Source organism: Plasmodium berghei, assembly GCF_900002375.2.
Source record: "Plasmodium berghei ANKA genome assembly, chromosome: 1".
Taxonomy (NCBI): domain Eukaryota; phylum Apicomplexa; class Aconoidasida; order Haemosporida; family Plasmodiidae; genus Plasmodium; species Plasmodium berghei.
In genome coordinates this window covers 267,761-287,581 of record NC_036159.2, presented here as the reverse complement: position 1 = coordinate 287,581, position 19,821 = coordinate 267,761, and the positions used below count along the sequence as shown (strand labels likewise).

Sequence of the window (19,821 nt, the reverse complement as noted above, 5' to 3'; positions counted from 1 at the left end):
TCGTTTTTTTTTTTTGTTTATTGTAATGCTTTCAAATTGTGAAAAATATTTATGTTATACCAAATAAAAAGGTACACATTTTAAAATCAAATAATAAAAGATATATATATAAAAATAATTTATTATATGAAAAGAAAAATTAAAATAATGTTCTTAGGATGTACATAAAAGGCTACTAAATTAATAATTTTTATATAGATATATTTACAATGAATGTTTCGACGAATATATTAGTATGCATAATATACATTAGCCAAGTACGATATAAATATTTCATAGAAAAAAAAAAAGCAAAAAAATAATGCATACTATAATATAAATATAAATATATATATATATATATATATATATATATATAACAAAAGGAAATATTTTTTATACCAAACTGATAGAATATTGCCAATAAAACCTAGGATTATAATTGCACATATAAATATAATTTAATGTGTTCTAATTTATATTATAAATAAATTATATGCTATGTATGATTTAGTATAATATGTAGCCATTTCAAATCCTTATATATATGTGTAATATGTTATCCTCTTTCTAAAAAAAAGTAAAGAAAAAAAATAAAGCTATAGTAAACAAAATTTACTACTGATATATTTATTTTTTCTTAAGGAAGTTTATTTTTCTAAACGAGAAATTAAGTATATAAAATATAGTTGGCTCTTTGATATATATTTGTTTTTTTTTCTATATATATAGTGAATAGGTACATATAATAAGCTTATTTATGTACAACTTTTCTTATGCTTGAATGATTGATACACCTTTTTAAAGTTATTTAAATTTTTATAAACATATTTATAAATAAAAGAAAAAATGGCTGATGGGGAATATAACTTTTCATTAACAACATTTAGCCCAACTGGGAAATTAGTACAAATCGAGTATGCTTTAAATAGAGTATCCAGTAGTTCACCAGCCTTAGGTAAATTCATAATAAATTTCTTTCCATTTTTTTAATCTTTACCTTAATATTTTATTTTTGTGTATACTCATCATATTTTAAAATATTTTGTAAATTTCATGAATATACTTCATTAACAATTTTTTCTGAGAAAAGAATATGAAAAGCTGAGATTATATCCTTATCAATTGTACTAGTTCTATGGGACCATTTATTGTGCTTATCCACTTCATTTATTTATTTATTTGTTTATTTCAATTTTGTAGGAATTCGGGCAAAAAACGGAGTAATAATTGCCACGGAAAAAAAAACTCCCAACGAATTGATTGAAGAAAACAGTATTTACAAAATTCAACAAATCAGTGATCATATTGGTATAGTATATGCTGGTATGCCTGGTGATTTTCGAGTTTTATTGAAAAAAGCAAGAAAAGAAGCTATCAAATATTCTTTACAATATGGAAATGAAATATTAGTAAAAGAACTTGTAAAAGAAATAGCATCAATTGTTCAAGAATTTACACAAACAGGAGGGGTTAGACCATTTGGTTTATCTTTATTAATTTGTGGTGTTGATACCTATGGCTATCATTTATATCAAATCGACCCATCAGGATGTTATTTTAATTGGATGGCAACATGCATAGGAAAAGATTATCAAAATAATATTTCTTTTTTAGAAAAAAGATATAATAGTGATATAGAAGTTGAAGATGCTATACATACCGCCATATTAACTCTAAAGGAAAGTTATGAAGGTGTTATGAATGAAAAGAATATTGAAATAGGGGTTGTTTGTAATAATAATACCTTTAAAATACTAACCCCAAATGAAATTAAAGATTATTTAATAGAAATAGAATAATAGAAAAGAACAAACACAATTATAAATAGTAATAATTGGATCAATAAATACGATACCTTTTAAAAAGGTTCCTAATCAAAAAGAATAGAAAAAAATTTTGTGCACACACATTTCATTTTTTACTTTCTTACCATTTTATGCTGCATTATGTTATATTCCATTATTTATTTTTTTTTTAATTATATATACATTCTCATGAAAATATGGAAGTCATATTTTCCACCTTTTCCAACTTATAAATATTAAAAATTGTATAAAAATTCGCTTTGTATACATAAATAAAAAATATATATTTTTTACAAAATCCACAAAATGTGTAAGTAATACCTAAATCCTATTCTCTGTATAGTATTAGTAGGAGATTAATAAAAAAGTGCCATAATGACTATCATTATTATGGTTTAAACAAAATTAATAACATAATTGATAATTCACACTTATTTGTACAAAACTATACTGAGTGTTGCGTATAGTGAATTTTTTTTCTTAAAACTTTGAAAAATTTTAACATGGTAATTTTCAAGGTACACATATTGAGTTAGTAATAATACTAACACGGAAATAGCATTAAATACCTCTAAATATATTAATAATAATAAAATACCCAATAAAATGAAAATGTATAAAAACAAAAGCGTGCAATCGGCATGTAGCTATTATATATAATATATTATGAATTAGTCATAATTTTTTGCACAAATAATAGAACAAAAAAAAAATTATAAAAATATAGCCAAAATAAAAAAAAAAACATAAAAATACAGATATAATATGAATGTATAGAGCTAAAATGTATATTTAAAAAAATAATATATCAAAATATTATTCCTGTTAATAAAAAAAAAAAATAATACAATATATATATTTATTTATTGACTATTTTGATCGTACTAAATACCAGAAGTGATTTTAAACTCATTTTTGCACATTTGGGATATCCCCAGAATAATAAAGCATTTAAGTTTAAAAAAATTGCAAAAAAAATATATATGATTTACTTAGGGAAATAAAGAAATTATTTTATAAGCACTTAGCTACTTTATAAATAAAAGATGAATCTTGTTAAGACGACATTTTGTAACTATTACAAAGGGATAGTAAACAAAAACAGCCTTTTCCAATTAAAGAATAATACTAATCATATGATTGGACGGCACATAAGTACTAGTCATATAAATTTTAACAAAAATAATACAAGTAATAATCAAGCACAAAATGAAAATAATTTACCTAAGGCAATCAGAGTGCCCATCATGCGTTTCTTTTACGGGATTATAGCTTTTATGGCAATTGTTCCTATTTGTCAGTCTCTGTATGAAACTGATAAATATTATAAAGAAGTAATTAATTAAAAAATAGAGTAAAAGGCTTTATCCATCTATTATCCGCATATTATCCACTCATTTAATTATTTTTTTTTTTTTGTATAGAACAAACAATTATACGAAAAGGGAGAGGCCTAAAAAAGACAAGAAATTCGAGTTTAACCCTTTGGGTGCTACAAGTTATAGTTGCTATATCTTGGAACATATTTTAATACAAAGGCGTAAATAATTCGAATATACTTTTCTGTTATTTCAAAATTTTTATTATTTTTTATGTTTTATTTTTTCGCAAAATCATTTCGTTGTAACAATAATTTATGCATTCCTGACGAAGATATTCATTCATATTCGCTAGTTTATTCACTTTTATGTATTCATTTATTTTTACTTATTTTAATTTTTTTGTATTATTATCATTGTTTGCCACATTTAAAGCGAGTAAATGAAAAATATGAAAAAATTATATTTAAAAAAAAAAAATATGCAATAATATAACATTAGGAATGTAATAAAAAATAAGTGTATAAATATGTGCATAAAAAAAGAAAACAAAAAAATCAAATAATTAAGGAATGAGGGTATACAAAATAAGATGATGTGTCATATTACAAGGCAGCTTTGAAATTTAAGCCAACTTGAAAAAACTTAGTTTTGTCAGTAAACTGATGTAATATTGGAAAATTTAATGAAAGTTCTAGAGCAATATTTTTCTGAACATATGTCATAACCCCAAAACCTGCTGAAAGACGAGTATCTTTTTTTAATTGATTAAAAGAAAAATAAAAATGATCACTTAACCTTCCTAATTGTATATAAAAAAATAACATAGGATTAAAATTTTGAATATTTAATATGTATTTAAACATAAGTTGTATATTAGTAAAAAACTTAGCCCCTAAATAGTTATAAGAAATATCATATTTTTTATTTTGTGCATTAAAATTAAAACATTTTTCTGTAGCTCCAATAGAGTTATATTCAAATCCCCGAAAAATTAACGAACTTCCTATACTACCAGTGAAATTGAAATTGTTTAAATAATATTGTTTATTTTTATTATAATTATATTTTATTCCATTACTAAAATGTATATAAGAATATAAATTTTTTAATATATTTTTAGCATATAAAAAATTAAAATGGTTTTTAAAAAAATTTGCTTCACAATAAGGTAAAGATACTTCATTTTCTATTTCATAGTAGTATCCTGAAGTTGGATAAAATGTGTAATGACTTTGATTTTTTTCATTGTCTTTTTCATAATTATTTATATGTACATAATTTAGTTCATCTTTTTTATATATATATTTTATAGTATTCTTAATATGGTTATCTGGAAATTTAAGAATATTGTCTGACGGGATAAAATTTTTATTTATTTCATGATAAATTTTATTAAGATTTAGTTCCCAAATAATTGAGTGGTTTTTTTTAACTAAATTTGTTTTAATAGAATTTGTTTTTATAGTATATGATCCACATTTTATATTGTTAAATGCTGATACGTATGTTTCAAAAACTAATTTACAATCTTTAAAATATTTTATATATGGTAATACAAATCGTATTGAAAAGTTATTAGTATATAAGCTACTTATGTTTGCTTTAAGCTCAATACTATTTATTGTTTTAAAAATATATGGCAAATTTATTTCAATATCTCCAAATATTTCACCACGATTATTAACATTTGTTCCAATAATATAATTTTTTTTTTTTTCTTTAAATATATAATCTATTATTATATGAGTATTTATTAAACTATTTAATTTGACAACTGGGTATTCATCAAAAATGTTTAAATTAATTATTTTGTTATTACATTGTGCGATATTGTAAAAAACTTCTTCGATATTTTTACTTTTTTTTAATTCTTCAAATATAAATTCTAATTTTGTTTTTTTAATTTTGTTAATTCCTTCCAAATTTATTGTTACGTCAGTTATTTTTTGCTGAGGATCTATTTCCATTTTTTCAAAGTTTTTCAAAATTTTTCAGTTTTTTTCAAAGTGCTTTCAATTTTTCCAACTACCTTATCATCTTCTTCATCCAATTTATATTTATACACTTATGCAATTTTTCAATTGCGTTTGAAATTACTTATCATGGGGAAGTAACAAAAATAGAAATGCCTAACCAACGTTATCAATATTGATGAATATTCATCAGCATGTTAGTTTGAAAAAAAAAAAAATTCATTACCTTATTGTATTATTACAATAATACGCATGAATATATATTTATTTTCCTTTTTTCGGTGACTTTAAAAACATTAAAAAATTGATAGTATTTCATGTTTAAAAAAAAAAAAAATTATTTCATAGTAGAGTCGTCTCAAAGGTATGAAAAGCATAAAAAATATTAACATATTTTAAAAATTTACAAAGAAAATATAAAAAGTGCAACACATTCGTATATATAAGCATGTACGAAAAAAATTTGCGACAACGGTTGAATATGCCCCTTTACAAACAAATACATTTGCACAAATTATTTTAAACTGTTCTTAACATTTTTAACTATTTTAGTGACATTAACAGCCTCTAATTAGTTGGCCATTAAAATTTTGCGAAAGCGCGCGGTATTATCAATATGTCAACATAGTACAGATAAATCGGAAATGATGAAAAAACTTTATATTCTTTATTATTTTTTTTTTTTAAAATGTTCAAAATATTCGAGTAAATGCTTATTTCGTTATGGGAAACATGGGGAATAAGAGAGGGGTTATTGTCAATATTTTTTTTTTTTTTTTCTTCATTGAAATTAAAATATAAATCATTATTATCATAATTATAATTAACTAAAATTTTATTGCTTGTAGTATAGTTATATATAGAGTTATATTTTTCAAAATGGGCGAATGGTGTATATTTTACAAAAAACCATAAAAAGGATAATATTATAGTTGGATATTTATATAAGTTGGAATTTAAGGGAGAAATAAAATTTGGCATATTTTCATTATGATTTATCTGTTTTTTCATATAAATATTTGTATTTAAAGGGATAAAATGACATAATATTAAAGCAGTCATATTTAATTGTCGAATACTAGCGCCATCGATTTTATTTTTTATTACATTTTTGATGTGATTTATTTGTTTATCTGATTTTATATGTATTGCTTTTTTAACTGAAATATCAAGATTCAACATTTCAAAAATATGATTAAATGTATAAAATAATAAATATATAATAAGTTTTGAATAATAATAATTATTATATATATGTGTATTTAAAATAATTAGTGTATTTATTAAAATAGATGAACAATGTATATTCATTTTTCTATTTTTCATATTTTGTTTTTCATCTATATCATTATCGTCTATTTTTATAATATTAGGAAAATCTGTTAAATTCTCTTTATTTTTATTATTACAAATTTTATAACTTTCTTCTGAAATTATTTTATAAATATTATTTAAATATCTATAAATTATAAATATATTGTTTTTATATTCCCAATCATTCTTTATTATACATCTAATAATGTATACACTATTTACCAAATCATTTGTCTTTAGCTGCAAATATAACTTTTGCATTTTATTTAAAATATAATTTTTATTATTTTCAAATAATACAGTAGAATTTAATTCATTTTTTTTTTTAGAAATCATAGAATCTTTTGTAATTATAAAACAATTTGATAAGACTGATCTTATGTAATGGTCTAAAATTATATTAAATTTGCTTATATATAATAAATATATAGATAAACACTTCGAATTTATTTTAAATATTTTTTTTTTTAAATTATTTAAAATACGTTTATAAATAATATCGTCATGGATGTTTAACTTACTTAATGTTGATAAAATACTACATAAATGATTTATGCTTAAATTTTCAATAATATTTTTATCTTTAATAATGGAATTATTATAATTATATGATTTATATTTTTTATCATATTCTTGAAAATTTGTTCTTGTCTTTTCGCCCTTTTGAGATATATCATTTTCATTAAAATGTTTCATTTCAATTTTTGAAATATTTTTCGATTTAAGTATATTTATTATTATATTTAGAATATCTTTAAATTCATTTTTCAAATGTTCGTTTTTTTTATGATCAATTATTTGGTTATTAGTTGTTTCATTTTTTGATATTTTAAAGTTGATAATGTTATTTTTTTCAAGCAAATAAAAGTTAGCAATGCTTGTAAACATATTAATAAATTCTACATATTTTAAATCAGAACAAATAATATATTTTTTTGAATATTTTTTTACAATATCATATATTTCTTTATTTATATATCCATGTCTAGAATATGCACTTGCAATATTCATAAAATCGAGTTTATTTATATCATTTTTATTTTTTAAAATTAAATATGTAAATATTTCAAAAACATTATTATCAGCATAGTTTAACTTACTAAGATTGTTTAATATGTTTGTCAAATGCTTAGTTAAAAATGATAAAATAAATAAATTTTCCATTACTTCATGATAATTTTTAGTGAAATTAGATATATTTTTTTTTTTTTTTTTCTTCATTTCTAAATATTTTATATATTCCTGTTTGATTCTTTTTATGATACTTTTAAAAATATAATCCACTTTTTCACGATCTAAATAATTATACGATTTTGTTAATATTGTAACTAAGTTTGATATACATTGATTAGAAAGCGTTTGGATAATTTTTTTATCACATATCTTGTTTAGACTCGTATTAAACAATTTTAAATTTATAATATGAATATTAATAAAACTGTTTAAAATAATAATTAGCGATTTTATATTTATACTATTTATATTTTTACATGTATATTCTGAAATTAAATTAAATAATATCTTGTCTCTATAATAAAATGATGCATATGAATGTGTAATGCTACTTATAAATATATCTGAACATTTGTTATTTTCATTTTTTATTTTCATTATTATTATTATTTTAAGAATTTCTAATAATTTTTTATTTTTTTCATAACCTTTACTACATGCATTTAAAATTAAAGCAATACTCTGTTCACTAATGTAGTTAACTTTACGCAAGCTACCAATTAGTTTTGTTTCTAATTTATGTAATATATTATTTTCTTCATTTTTAAATTCATTGTATATATTATTTGGCATATTCAATTTATTATTAACATTATTTTTTTTTCCATTTTTTTGTTCTAATATAAATTGGATAAGTGTACTTATATCTTTCTCTGTTAAATTTTGATTTATTTCATTGTAGTTTTCTGAAATATTTCTAATTTTTTCATATAAAATATTTTTATTTATTACACTAGTATTATTATTACTAAATTCAGAAATATATTTCAACACATTTATAGTATGTTTATTGATATTTATTTCATTTATAATTTTATTTGAAGCTAATTTTAATATTGTTTCATTTTTTATGTTAACTTTTGTTATTGCATTTACTAGTAAACATAGTTCTTCTAAATTAAAAAAGGCCAGGAAATTTTTTTCATCATTTTTTTCGTCATTTTTTTCATCATTTTTTTCATCATTTTTTTCGTCATTTTTTTCGTCATTTTTTTCATCATTTTTTTCGTCATTTTTTTCGTCATTTTTTTCATCATTTTTTGCCAACTGTCTATCCCCTAAAACTCCAAAGCGTCTCAAAACATTCGCATCATTTGATGTGATTAATCTACAGACTTTTATCCAAAAATCTTTTTCATGATAATTTATTTTAGAAAATTTATTCAAACATAATGATATTTCGTATGCATTAAAATTATAAATGTGTTTTAAAAATTGTTTACTTAAATGGTCAACATCAACTTTGTTTTTGCAATTGTTAAAACCTTTTAAAAAATAGTTGAACATTATACTGGCTTGGCAAACTCATGTTTGCCAATTTTATTAATTTAAATTCTGCATACAAACTTATAGATTATACATTTATTTTTTTCGCGTATTTTATATTCATGCTTATGTAGTCAATACTTTTGTTTTATTACTATTTCGACTTAACAAGTTTAAAATAAAAAAAAATACTTTATTTAAAGGGATCCTATATGTGTGCAATATTATTTGTTTATATGTATACGAGCAACGAAATATATTTTTTTTTTTACCAATTAAAATTATTATATAAATATATATTTATACAATATAGCTACAAATTGATGTTAACAATTTTATTTTCTAGTTTATATCAATTAGTACAAAAAAAGAAACAAATATATGGATAACTGAAAACTCTATATTTATTTTTTCTTTCAATATATTCACAGTTTTTCAAAAAAAAAGAAAAAAAAAATATTTCCTTACCATTTCACATTATTTATATGAAAATGGAAAAAAAAAAAAAGTTTTTAATTTTTTCGCGCATGATACACTTTAAAAGTGCTAAAGAATGGAAGCAGTTTATGAACCCTAAAATGTAAAGAAAGAAAATGAAAAATATGATTTTATAATCATATAATAGCTCCGATAAAACGAGGAATTTACATGCATACTACGATTTATACATACACTATTCAATGAACTTTATAGAAATGAATTAAATTTGTTTACAGAGATGGAACGCGAATAAAAAAAATAAGGAATGTAAGTGAAAATGATATGATACATAAACATACAATTTTAAAATATCCATATTTTAAGATGAAAAAAATAGGACGGTATTCAAAAATAAAGCCAACTAGCGAAATCATTTTCAATCGAGATATTGAAGTTGTTTATGATTATAGATATTGTGATATTTTTGAGAACTTAAAGGATATTATTTCATTAAATTTGAGAGGTACAAAAACAAATTAATACTTTTTTAAATGTTAATATATTTTCGAATATTTTTCATTTTTTTTTTTTTTTTTTTGGAAATTCCAGGTATTACTATACGAGAAAAATGCACAGATAATATGGCATTCGAAATATATGATACTCTTCAAAATAAAACATTAATTAAAAAAAAAAATGAAGGTTAAAAAATTAAAAAAAAATAATAAAATTTGCAGCGTTATTGTGTGCAAAATTAAAAAAAAAAAAATGAAATAATATATTTGTGTACGGATGTTGTAATGATATATATCCACAATAAAACAAATTCATCAAGGTGTTGGTTTTTTATATTTTTTTTTGTAGAATTTGTTGCAGAAGAAATATTTAAGGAACTTATTGATAAACTTCTAAATATAGACGAATAAAATTCAAGAACTAACATCTTCAATATAGTCATAGCACATATCCTATAATGTGTCTATATTTTATTTCACATATTATATGCATACAATATCACTTTTCTTTTTCATATAAAAAAAAAAGTTTGCAATATTATATCTCATACTTTTTATTTTACTTTTTTTTGTTTGTTTGTTTTTTGGGTAACTTCCCAGCTCTCTTTCTTTCTTTTGATTTTAATTTTTCAATAACCCTTTTAACTTTTTTATCTCTTTTTTCAGTTTTTTTTTTTTTTATAAGTTCCGCTTTTTTTTTCATATCATCAATTTTTTTTAAAGTTCTTCTTCTAAACGATAACCAATTTTGTTCAGATATTTTCAACTTTTTTTTCCCCCTTTTTTTTATTTCATTATTTTTATTATTATTATATTTTTCAAATGTGTGTGTCTTTATATTTCGCTCAGAAGTTTTCCAAGAAATAGACCCACCTTTATTGATAATATTTCCTTTTTCGATATGCTTATTTTGGGATTTTTTATTTCTGGTTTTACCTAAATATGTTGAATAAACATCTTCATCATTTGTTATAGAATAAAACAATTTTTTAAGGACACAAGATTTATGTTCACTATTATAAAAATGATATACAATTATTTTTTTTTCATCATTTTCACTTTCTCTTAATTTTCCAAACATTTTTCGTAAAACTAAAGTATTTTCAATTTCATTCATAAATACAAAACATGAATTATTTGAGTTTATGTTCTTTGCAAAATAATACTTTATATTTTTTAAAGTGCTTACAATATCTTCATATTCCACCTTTTCAATTTTACATTTCATTTTAATTAAATCTGTTTCTTTTTCATCAATTGATATAATAATTTTTTTTTTATTTTCATTCTTTAAAATAAATAATAATAATTTTATTTTTTCTTCGATATTTTTTGCGTATACATTTTCAAAATTGTATTTTAGTTTATTATTGTTTATATATCGAAAATGCACTTTCAGCTTTTCTATTTCTTTGTTTTCTTTGTTTTCTTTGTTTTCTTTGTTTTCTTTGTTGATTTTTTTTTTTTTTTCTCCACTCATCTCGTTTTCCATTTCATTTTCCATTTTTTCTGATACTTTTCCCAGTTTCTTCTCCATTTTCTTAGTTTTTTCTGGCAAGTTTATATTGGGTTCATTATTTTTGGTTTGCTCTGTTGTGCCGGTTCTGCTTTCCTTTTCTTGTTCATTTATTAGTTCTTTCTCAATTTGAGCCAAATCATTTTCATAAAGTTTTTCTACATTTTCGAATTTTATTGATTCCCCTATCTGTTTTTGTGTTGATTTATTTTCGTTTTGCAAAATATAATCATTAATTTCAAATATTATTGAATTTTTATTTTCTGTTACGTCAAAATATTTTAAAACATTTTTTTCGGCTGTATCACTATTTTGAACAATATGACCATCATTATTTATATTTTCTATTTCATTATTTATATTTTCTATTCCATTATTTATATTTTCTATTCCATTATTTATATTTTCTATTCCATTATTTATATTTTCTATTCCATTATTTGCATTACCATGTATATAATTTTTTACATCTGACAATGTTATATCGCTTAAGTCGACACATAAATCCGTTTTTGTTTTTTTCATCTCGCGTTCTTCTTGTTTTATTTCTCCATTATTTTGTTCGCTCTCAATATTGGTACTACTATCATCGCTACTATTTTGTTCAGGCGTTTTTTCATTTTCTCCTGAATTGTTCATAATTTTTTCATCAACAATGGTAGTATTTCCTTTTTTCACCTGAATGGTAATGTTAATATCGTATGAACGAAGTAAGGTATTCATTTTTTTTATGAGATTTTTCACAGTTATAGAGTTCAAATTTATATGGTTATATTTATTTTGTAACAATATTTTCATTATATGAGTTTCCTCGACTTCGTGTATATACACAGGCAATACTTTATTGCCATTTTTCATTTTTTTCATTTTTTTTTTATCCTTTGAAGCAGCATTTTTTTTTGTGAAAACATTTTTACCTATAATATCTTTGATTAAATTTTTTAAATCGCCGTCATTTATTTTTGGAACTTGTTTTTTAATGGATTGTTCTTCTAATTTCTTTTCTAATAAAAATTTATATTTCTTTTCAATTTGTGTAATATTTGTTTGGCTTATATTTTCTATCTTGACTGAATTATGTGTTGTCTTTACATCGTTATCACAATTTTTGTTTTCAATTAAATCGTTAAATATTTTATTGGAAAGTTTTTCCCCATTTCCTTCCTTTATAATATATTCATGTTCTAAATTTTTTATATATTCTAAATCTAAAATATTATCATATACTGAGTTTAAAAATATTTTTTTAATTGTTTCAGTATCATACATTTTTAATTTTTTTAAAGAACAAATAAAATTATCATGCTTGTATTTTGTTAACCTTATAATGTATATCATAAAATCTGTATTAAAATTAATATCAGTTATACTATAATTTTTTATTTTTTCAATAGATTTAAAATTTTTCAAATAATTATAAATTTCTTCTCTTTTGCTCCTTTTTCCTATGCAACAAAATAACCCACTAATTGCGTCAACTAGCCGAAAAAAAAAGTAGCTAAATGATTTATAGTTTGCATCCTTGCTTATTACTTTGCTAATTTTTGTACTATCTTTTTTTTTTTGTATTGAACTAAACAAATTTTCATCCTTAATATCGCTAGTAATATTGTTTGTATTGTCAACATCGTTGTAAGAGTTGCATAATTTGCTTGCCTCTTCATTTTTTCCTTTTAGTTTATTTATATATGCTTCTTTTATCATTTGTATTTTTTTTTCATCATATAAATTATTTTTATCTCCTTCTGAAACTAAATTTGGATAATCTTCTTCTGATTTGTTCATAAAATTATGAACGTTGTTCATGTGATTATTTTCCATAAGTACATTAGAATTAATGTGTGTATTTATAATTTCATCACAACTATTAGTATCATCGTTATAGTTTCTGTGATTATTATTTATATTAACTTGTTCAGATAAATTTTTCAAATTTTCATTTAATTTATTGTTTCCTCCTTTTATATCATCCATACCAAGATCAGTATGACAACTAGCTATTTGATTTACATTATTAGAATTATTAAATGTAAAAAAACTAAGAATATTTATAATTTCATTTACGTATACGGATACATCTAAAATATTTTTTGGGAAATATTCAGAAAGTTTAAATATATAAGATGTAGTATTTATATCTAAACAATCATTTAATTCTCTCTTTATATATGATCGCATTGCTTCATATTTTGCTGGGCTGTATATATATTTATTTTTTTTGATAATATTAATTTTTTTAAATATGTGATAGAAATATAGGTTATTATAATCCTCTTCTTTATTTGCATTTAGAAATTTTATATTAATATTTTTATCCTCATCACAACTGAAATTGTCTGTTATGTTTTCTATAGCATCAACATCATTAATGCCGCCATTTTTTAGAACATTTTTATTTTCATATATAGAATGGCCAGTATTATTTAAATAAATTTGTTTATTTTTTTTTCTGTTTTGTGCTTCGTCTTTTTCACTTTTTAAGATTGAAAAACTGCTATTTGTAAATCTATTAATATTTTTAATGTAACAAAAACAAAATTTTAAGAATAAAAAAAAAAGAAGGAATCGTGAGTTCATTAAAAATAATGTGTAGCTATATGTTCTTATTTTAGTAACTATTACATATACCCATAGTACATTGTAAAAATGTAACTAATATTTACATATATATATATATATATGTATGTTAATTATCAGTTTTATTATTTATAATGAATCGACTAAAACATTGCTGATAGGATTGTGTGGGATAGCAGTTTGGCTATTTTGGCGTACGAGAATGTGAAATAATGCAAAAAAAACGTTTTCAAAAAATCGAAATGCTACACAATAATAAAATGCATTAACAACCTTAAGCAAAAAATGAAAGAAAAAATTGAACATATTCATAATAACGAAACAAGCATTTTTTAAAAATCTTAGCAAAAAGAACAATAAAAAATGAAAATATAATAAAATAAATATGAAATATAAAAAAAAAATAATGAAATAAAAAAAAAAATAGCTAGCTATAACATGTTTTAAATATTAATTATGCATACATATATGAATATATATTATTTTTTAACTTAATATCGTGATAAAATTATAGAAACAATGATAGAGAAAAAGTATAATTTGAAATACTGTTGTGATGATATTTGTGTTTTTCCCAGCATAGCATTGTCAAATTATTGTGGTTAAAGCGAAAATAATCAAAAACCAAAAAATACACAATTTATTTTTATACTAATATGATATGACTTACACTTTTATATATCTATGAAAAATGCTATAATTTTATTTTTATTTCTTTTTTAGATGATAAACTTAGTGAGTATTTTGGTCTAACCGCTATATCAACATATCAGCTTAAAACGAATAAAGAGGTGCATAACATTGAGCAAAAAAAAAAAGGAAAGGTTTATTTGTATAGACTTGTGGAAAATACAAATGATAACCAATTGAAAAGAAAAAAGTATTTCTAAAATTGTCACATAATATATGCACATTGCTTTAAATGGATTTTATTCCATATTTCATTCTGTTTTACTATATTTCACTCTATTTCATTTTATTTTTTCAAAGTGACTATGCATTAAGTTATGAGAAAAATATAAATTACCATAGCGGAGTTCTACAATCGAGCTACTTGTTCGCAAATGATGTTAGTATTAAAACAATAGAAAAACGATAAAAACAATTTTTGGCTATTTCTATAACAGTTTTCCCATTTTTTTTTAAGGATTTAATGCTTGGAAGTATATGTGTCAACGGATTATATTTATCAAGTATAAAGGATGGAACCTATGATAAGATACTTGCAACTAAAGATGAAAAAAATAACTCAGGTAAATAAAATTGTATATAAACAAAATATATTAATATTTACATTTTAATTATTTTCATTTAAAAAAATTATTTTTTTTTATATAGGTCTATCTTTTGATGCGTTAGAAAACAAAATAGAGTAATCAAAAATAAAAACAAAATTAGCAAAATTAATAAATAAATAATATATATTATTTAAATTTAATAATACATATAAATATTTTCTATTTCTGTTTGTTTTCAGGAAAATGTGTGTGTCATTCAGTAATGGGGATATATCTTTTATCTCAGACGGAAATCCAGTTAACTTTTGGTAATATATATATATATATATATATTTTTTTTTATTAAGATTTTACCAATTTTATTTTGATATGTTATATATTTATAAAACAGGAAAGCTCATGAATATCACGTATGGTCTTGTGCATTCACAGGAAATGAAAATATAATTACCACTGGTATGGTTTCATTTTTTTAAGAAATATAAAAAATAGTTTTCACATGTACATGTATATATAACTGTACTAGTTTTATTTCATAATATTCAACTTTTTTTTATTAGGTTCTGATGATTGTTCTTTCAAAATCTGGGATATGAGATCTAAAAATTATTCCCACAAAAATAATAGGTAATATAAATTTTATCAAATTAAAATATTATATTAAATAAATAATTGATATATATAATCCTTGTTTGTCTATATAAAAAATATGCATAGTTATATTTTTCAATTTTTTTAGATCACATCCTCAGGGAGTTACAGTGGTTAAATTTGAATCTCATAACAGGACTTTATATACGGGCTCGTATGAAAAAAAAAAAAAAAAATATAAAATCCTTAATGTCTAAGTTTGTGATTCTTATTTATTATTTCCATTGTTTCTATCTTTATTCTTAGATATGATAACAAAATTCGAATTTTTGACCTGAGAAATATTCAGGACCCATTACAAACAATTGATTTAAAATCAAGCATATGGAGAATTAAATTTGCATATAAGTATGTAAATAAAAAAAATTGTTATTAAACATGTTTTATTTAATTTGTGCACTTCTAACAGTTACACCAAACTATATTCCCGCATATTTAACATTTTTTTATTTTTAGAAATGGGGCTCTGGATAAATTACTTGTAGCAATGTGTGACGGAGGAGCTCAAATAATAAAAAAAATAAAAAACGGTATGAATAGTATACATTTATATTTATGTTATGTATTTGTTTATTTTTCTAATTGAATGTTCATCATTTTTTTTTTTTTTTTTTTTTTTGAAATATTCAGAATATATTTTCAAAGAAATGATAAGTAATAATAATGAATTAACCTACGGAATAGATGGCATACAAATTTTAGACAATCACAAAAAAAAAAAAAAAAAAAAAATTTATATGTCTTGCTCTTTTTATAATAAAGAGGTTCAATTGTGGTTTGAGTGAAATGCAATTTGAAAAAAAAACCAAAACAAAATATGAACTTATCCAAAAGTTTGTAAATTTTATTTTATCTATCATATCAGTTTTATATCCCCTATATATAATATTCATTTATTTTTAAAATTTTCCCATATTTCAGTATACTATTCATATTATATTTGTCTTTCTTTTTTATTTCTCTATTTTCAGTGGTATTTTATTTAAAAAAAAAAAAAAAATTTAATTACGTCTCAGTTTCTCATTAATGAGCAAAAAAGAAATATTTTTAATTTTTTGTTTTTTTTATTTTGTATTTATTGATTCCTTTATTTATGGATTTTCGCCATATTCACCACTACATTCCTTTTCGTCAGTATTGTCTGATTGATCAAATTCGGAATATTCATTTTCCATAGATGTGTCATATTCATCATAATATTTTTGGTCTGAATCATAATTTTCGTTTGAATTTTTATCACTTTTTGTTTTTGGATTATTTATATCTGATTCTATATGTTCCTGTTCATTTTCGTTTATCCAATTGATTGAACTCAAATCCTCTGTTTCACTAGTATTAAATATATCAATCCATGTTGTTAAATATAAAATAATTTCATTAAAAGCTTTTAAAGTACTTAGTGAATATTTGGTATCAATATTATATATATATGGATAATCAAATTTTTTGTAATAAGCAAAATGTTGAACTTTCGAAAAAAAAACATGACTTTGTTTGTTTAAATTTTTATTTAAAAACATAAATAAACAAGATCTTTTAAAAAAAGAAATATCATAAAATATTTCATCTTTATCCAATATAAAAACATAATTTTTTATTATTGATTCTATTGAATATAAAGGTACAAAATTTTTGTTGAAAATATGAGAAAATGTTATTTTATCAAGATCTACATATTTTCTTTTTTGTGAGTTTGGGGTAGATTCTTCATCCTTTTCTTCTTCTACACCATATGTGTAAAAGTCCTTAAAAATATTATTATTAGTTTTAATGAAATTGTAAAAAAGTTTTGAACTTATATCATCCATACATATAACATAAACATTTTTTATCTTAAAATAAAAAATTAATAATATTAGTAACCTCTTAATAATTTTTTCATTTTTCAAATAACTTTTTTTATTATCAAATTCTTTATTATTTATTTCACTGTCTAATTGAGGATATATACACAACCCTTGTGTTAGATATCCAATTTTATCACAAATACTTCGAACACTAACATTTAATTTTTTATCATTTTGACTTAATAATAGAATTGCTTTATCTGTTTCAATATTCAATTCTTTCACAGGTTTTAATATTTTTTTTTCTTTCTTTTCTTCATTTGGTACTTTTATTATTATTGTTTTTTTTTCGGTATTTAAAAAATGCATATCATTGATTTTAGGTACACTTAAATAACAGAATTTGTTTACATCACTTTCTTCAATTTCGTTTTCATTTTTTTTCATCCTGATTTTTTTTATGAACTGATCCATATCTTCTTTCAAAGAAGCACAAGAATATTCAAAAAATTGGAAGTTTTTTATTTTTAAATTATTTAAAAATCGATTTTCATTTAAAATTTTAAATATATCAAACTTTTTTAAGTCGTCAAAATTTTTTTGCAATTTAGAAAGCTTTTGGCTAAGATCTATCATTTCGTTTATTTTTTCTAAAGACAGTTCTGGCGCGTTTGTTTTCATTTCATTTTCTTCAGAGTTATTTATATGAATATTATTAACATTATCACTATTATCATTATTATTATTACCCATTTTACTACTATTTTTTTCTTTCATGCCTAACAAATTTGAATCATCATTTTCCATTGAACTGTTCTCGTCCCCTTCATATACTAATGATACATGTTTGTTTATTTCTTCTGTTTTTGTTTTACTAACTTTTTTTGCTTGATCAATAGCACTTTTATATTTTTTCAGATACTGGTATTTAAGATAAATAATTTTTTTATGTATTACATTTTTGAAACTATGTAATTCTTTTTCTGAAATTGTTTGAATAAACTCATCGTTTATTTTTAAAAAGTAACGACCTATACTGTCCTCAATACATAGGTTTGATTCTTCTTTATTTTTATTCAAAACTTGTGATTCTAAAAATAAACTGATTTTATTATAGTTTTCCTCTTCGTTATTTTCGTCCACTTTCGATGTATTAATGACCAGTCTATGAAAATCATAATTTAAGTCACATAAATTTAGTAAATTATTATTTTTAAGCTTATTTATTCGTTCAATTTCCTTTTCCCATAGTGGTGTATTATGCTCATCTTTTGACGTGCTGTGCTCTTTATTTTTTGGTATGTATGTGTTATTATTATTATTATTGGTGTTGACTGTGTTTTGATTTTTTTCTTTTCCATCTTTTTCACTTATTTGAGATATTTTATCTCCTTTATTTTTTTCCTTTTGTTCTTTTTCATATTCATATATTATATCATTTAATATTTCATTATATTCATTATCTCGATTTATGTCAAATTGACTATAATTATTATTATTATCATCTGTATTATAAAGTTTATGACTAAAATTGTTATTATTTTGTGGATACTTGTTTTCTATATTCTTAATCTTTTTTATATTTAAATTGAAAATCGTTTTTCTATTATACTTTGTACCACTAAAAAACACGTTGCAAAAATATAAAAAACAGTAAACCTTTTTCATTAAGATTGATGATAAAACAGTTTAAGAAATATGTGATAATACAATCACACCACAAAAAAAATTAAAAAAATTATTTTCACAGCATAATAAAACAAGAATATAAATCAAGAAAGACTATTTAAAGAATTTTTATTCATAAATAATTTATCATAAAGTTCATTAATATATTACGCGCCATGTGTGTTTTCATTAAAATTTTTAGCTAAAGTTGTTCCTTTTTAGTGATTTTTTCAAATATTTCAAAAAAATAGGAAATAAAATGTAAAATATTACAAATAAATAAGCCCACAATGTATATTAGTTAGATAGTAAGTGAAAAAATCATATGTGAATAAATAAAAGCTATTTTAAATCTCTCCTATATTATTTCAAAAAAAATTACTATAAAATATTTTCTTTATCGGAGCGAGAAATTATATTTATATTAAATACTACGATAATGTTATAGAACATCTAAATGGGAAATATAATATATTTTGTATAATTTTGAGATATTGATTAGTGTTTCTCAACTTTATTGTTATTGGAACTAGCTAAATTTTTATTTTAGCTAG

At 21.3% G+C, this 19,821-nt stretch overlaps 8 protein-coding genes across 8 annotated transcripts; 4 read left to right on the top strand and 4 right to left on the bottom strand.

Annotated features, from left to right (window-relative positions):
* Positions 1-828: 828 nt before the first annotated feature.
* PBANKA_0107100 (proteasome subunit alpha type-2, putative) lies at positions 829-1,781 on the top strand (the record flags this gene model as incomplete). Its single annotated transcript, XM_034568327.1, has 2 exons — positions 829-937; positions 1,183-1,781. The coding sequence occupies 2 exons, from the start codon at positions 829-831 to the stop codon at positions 1,779-1,781; spliced, it is 708 nt and encodes a 235-aa protein (XP_034419671.1).
* A 1,052-nt stretch (positions 1,782-2,833) lies between these two features.
* On the top strand, positions 2,834-3,244 carry PBANKA_0107000 (conserved Plasmodium protein, unknown function; the record flags this gene model as incomplete). The annotated part of the gene is made up of 2 exons (XM_034568316.1): positions 2,834-3,121; positions 3,212-3,244. The coding sequence occupies 2 exons, from the start codon at positions 2,834-2,836 to the stop codon at positions 3,242-3,244; spliced, it is 321 nt and encodes a 106-aa protein (XP_034419670.1).
* A 467-nt stretch (positions 3,245-3,711) lies between these two features.
* Positions 3,712-5,076, bottom strand: PBANKA_0106950 (sorting assembly machinery 50 kDa subunit, putative; the record flags this gene model as incomplete). The annotated part of the gene is made up of 1 exon (XM_034568305.1): positions 3,712-5,076. One exon carries the CDS (start codon positions 5,074-5,076, stop codon positions 3,712-3,714), a length of 1,365 nt encoding a protein of 454 aa, XP_034419669.1.
* Positions 5,077-5,664: 588 nt separating this feature from the next.
* Positions 5,665-8,916, bottom strand: PBANKA_0106900 (heptatricopeptide repeat-containing protein, putative; the record flags this gene model as incomplete). Its single annotated transcript, XM_034568294.1, has 1 exon — positions 5,665-8,916. The coding sequence occupies one exon, from the start codon at positions 8,914-8,916 to the stop codon at positions 5,665-5,667; it is 3,252 nt and encodes a 1,083-aa protein (XP_034419668.1).
* Positions 8,917-9,380: 464 nt separating this feature from the next.
* On the top strand, positions 9,381-10,241 carry PBANKA_0106800 (conserved Plasmodium protein, unknown function; the record flags this gene model as incomplete). The annotated part of the gene is made up of 4 exons (XM_034568282.1): positions 9,381-9,475; positions 9,612-9,838; positions 9,925-10,017; positions 10,180-10,241. The coding sequence occupies 4 exons, from the start codon at positions 9,381-9,383 to the stop codon at positions 10,239-10,241; spliced, it is 477 nt and encodes a 158-aa protein (XP_034419667.1).
* Positions 10,242-10,389: 148 nt separating this feature from the next.
* PBANKA_0106700 (conserved Plasmodium protein, unknown function) lies at positions 10,390-13,923 on the bottom strand (the record flags this gene model as incomplete). The annotated part of the gene is made up of 1 exon (XM_034568271.1): positions 10,390-13,923. One exon carries the CDS (start codon positions 13,921-13,923, stop codon positions 10,390-10,392), a length of 3,534 nt encoding a protein of 1,177 aa, XP_034419666.1.
* A 519-nt stretch (positions 13,924-14,442) lies between these two features.
* Positions 14,443-16,597, top strand: PBANKA_0106600 (diphthine methyltransferase, putative; the record flags this gene model as incomplete). Its single annotated transcript, XM_034568260.1, has 12 exons — positions 14,443-14,524; positions 14,647-14,803; positions 14,914-14,992; positions 15,071-15,176; positions 15,262-15,295; positions 15,401-15,469; positions 15,553-15,617; positions 15,722-15,788; positions 15,901-15,966; positions 16,059-16,160; positions 16,269-16,342; positions 16,443-16,597. 12 exons carry the CDS (start codon positions 14,443-14,445, stop codon positions 16,595-16,597), a joined length of 1,056 nt encoding a protein of 351 aa, XP_034419665.1.
* Positions 16,598-16,903: 306 nt separating this feature from the next.
* PBANKA_0106500 (conserved Plasmodium protein, unknown function) lies at positions 16,904-19,267 on the bottom strand (the record flags this gene model as incomplete). Its single annotated transcript, XM_034568249.1, has 1 exon — positions 16,904-19,267. The coding sequence occupies one exon, from the start codon at positions 19,265-19,267 to the stop codon at positions 16,904-16,906; it is 2,364 nt and encodes a 787-aa protein (XP_034419664.1).
* Positions 19,268-19,821: the final 554 nt, after the last annotated feature.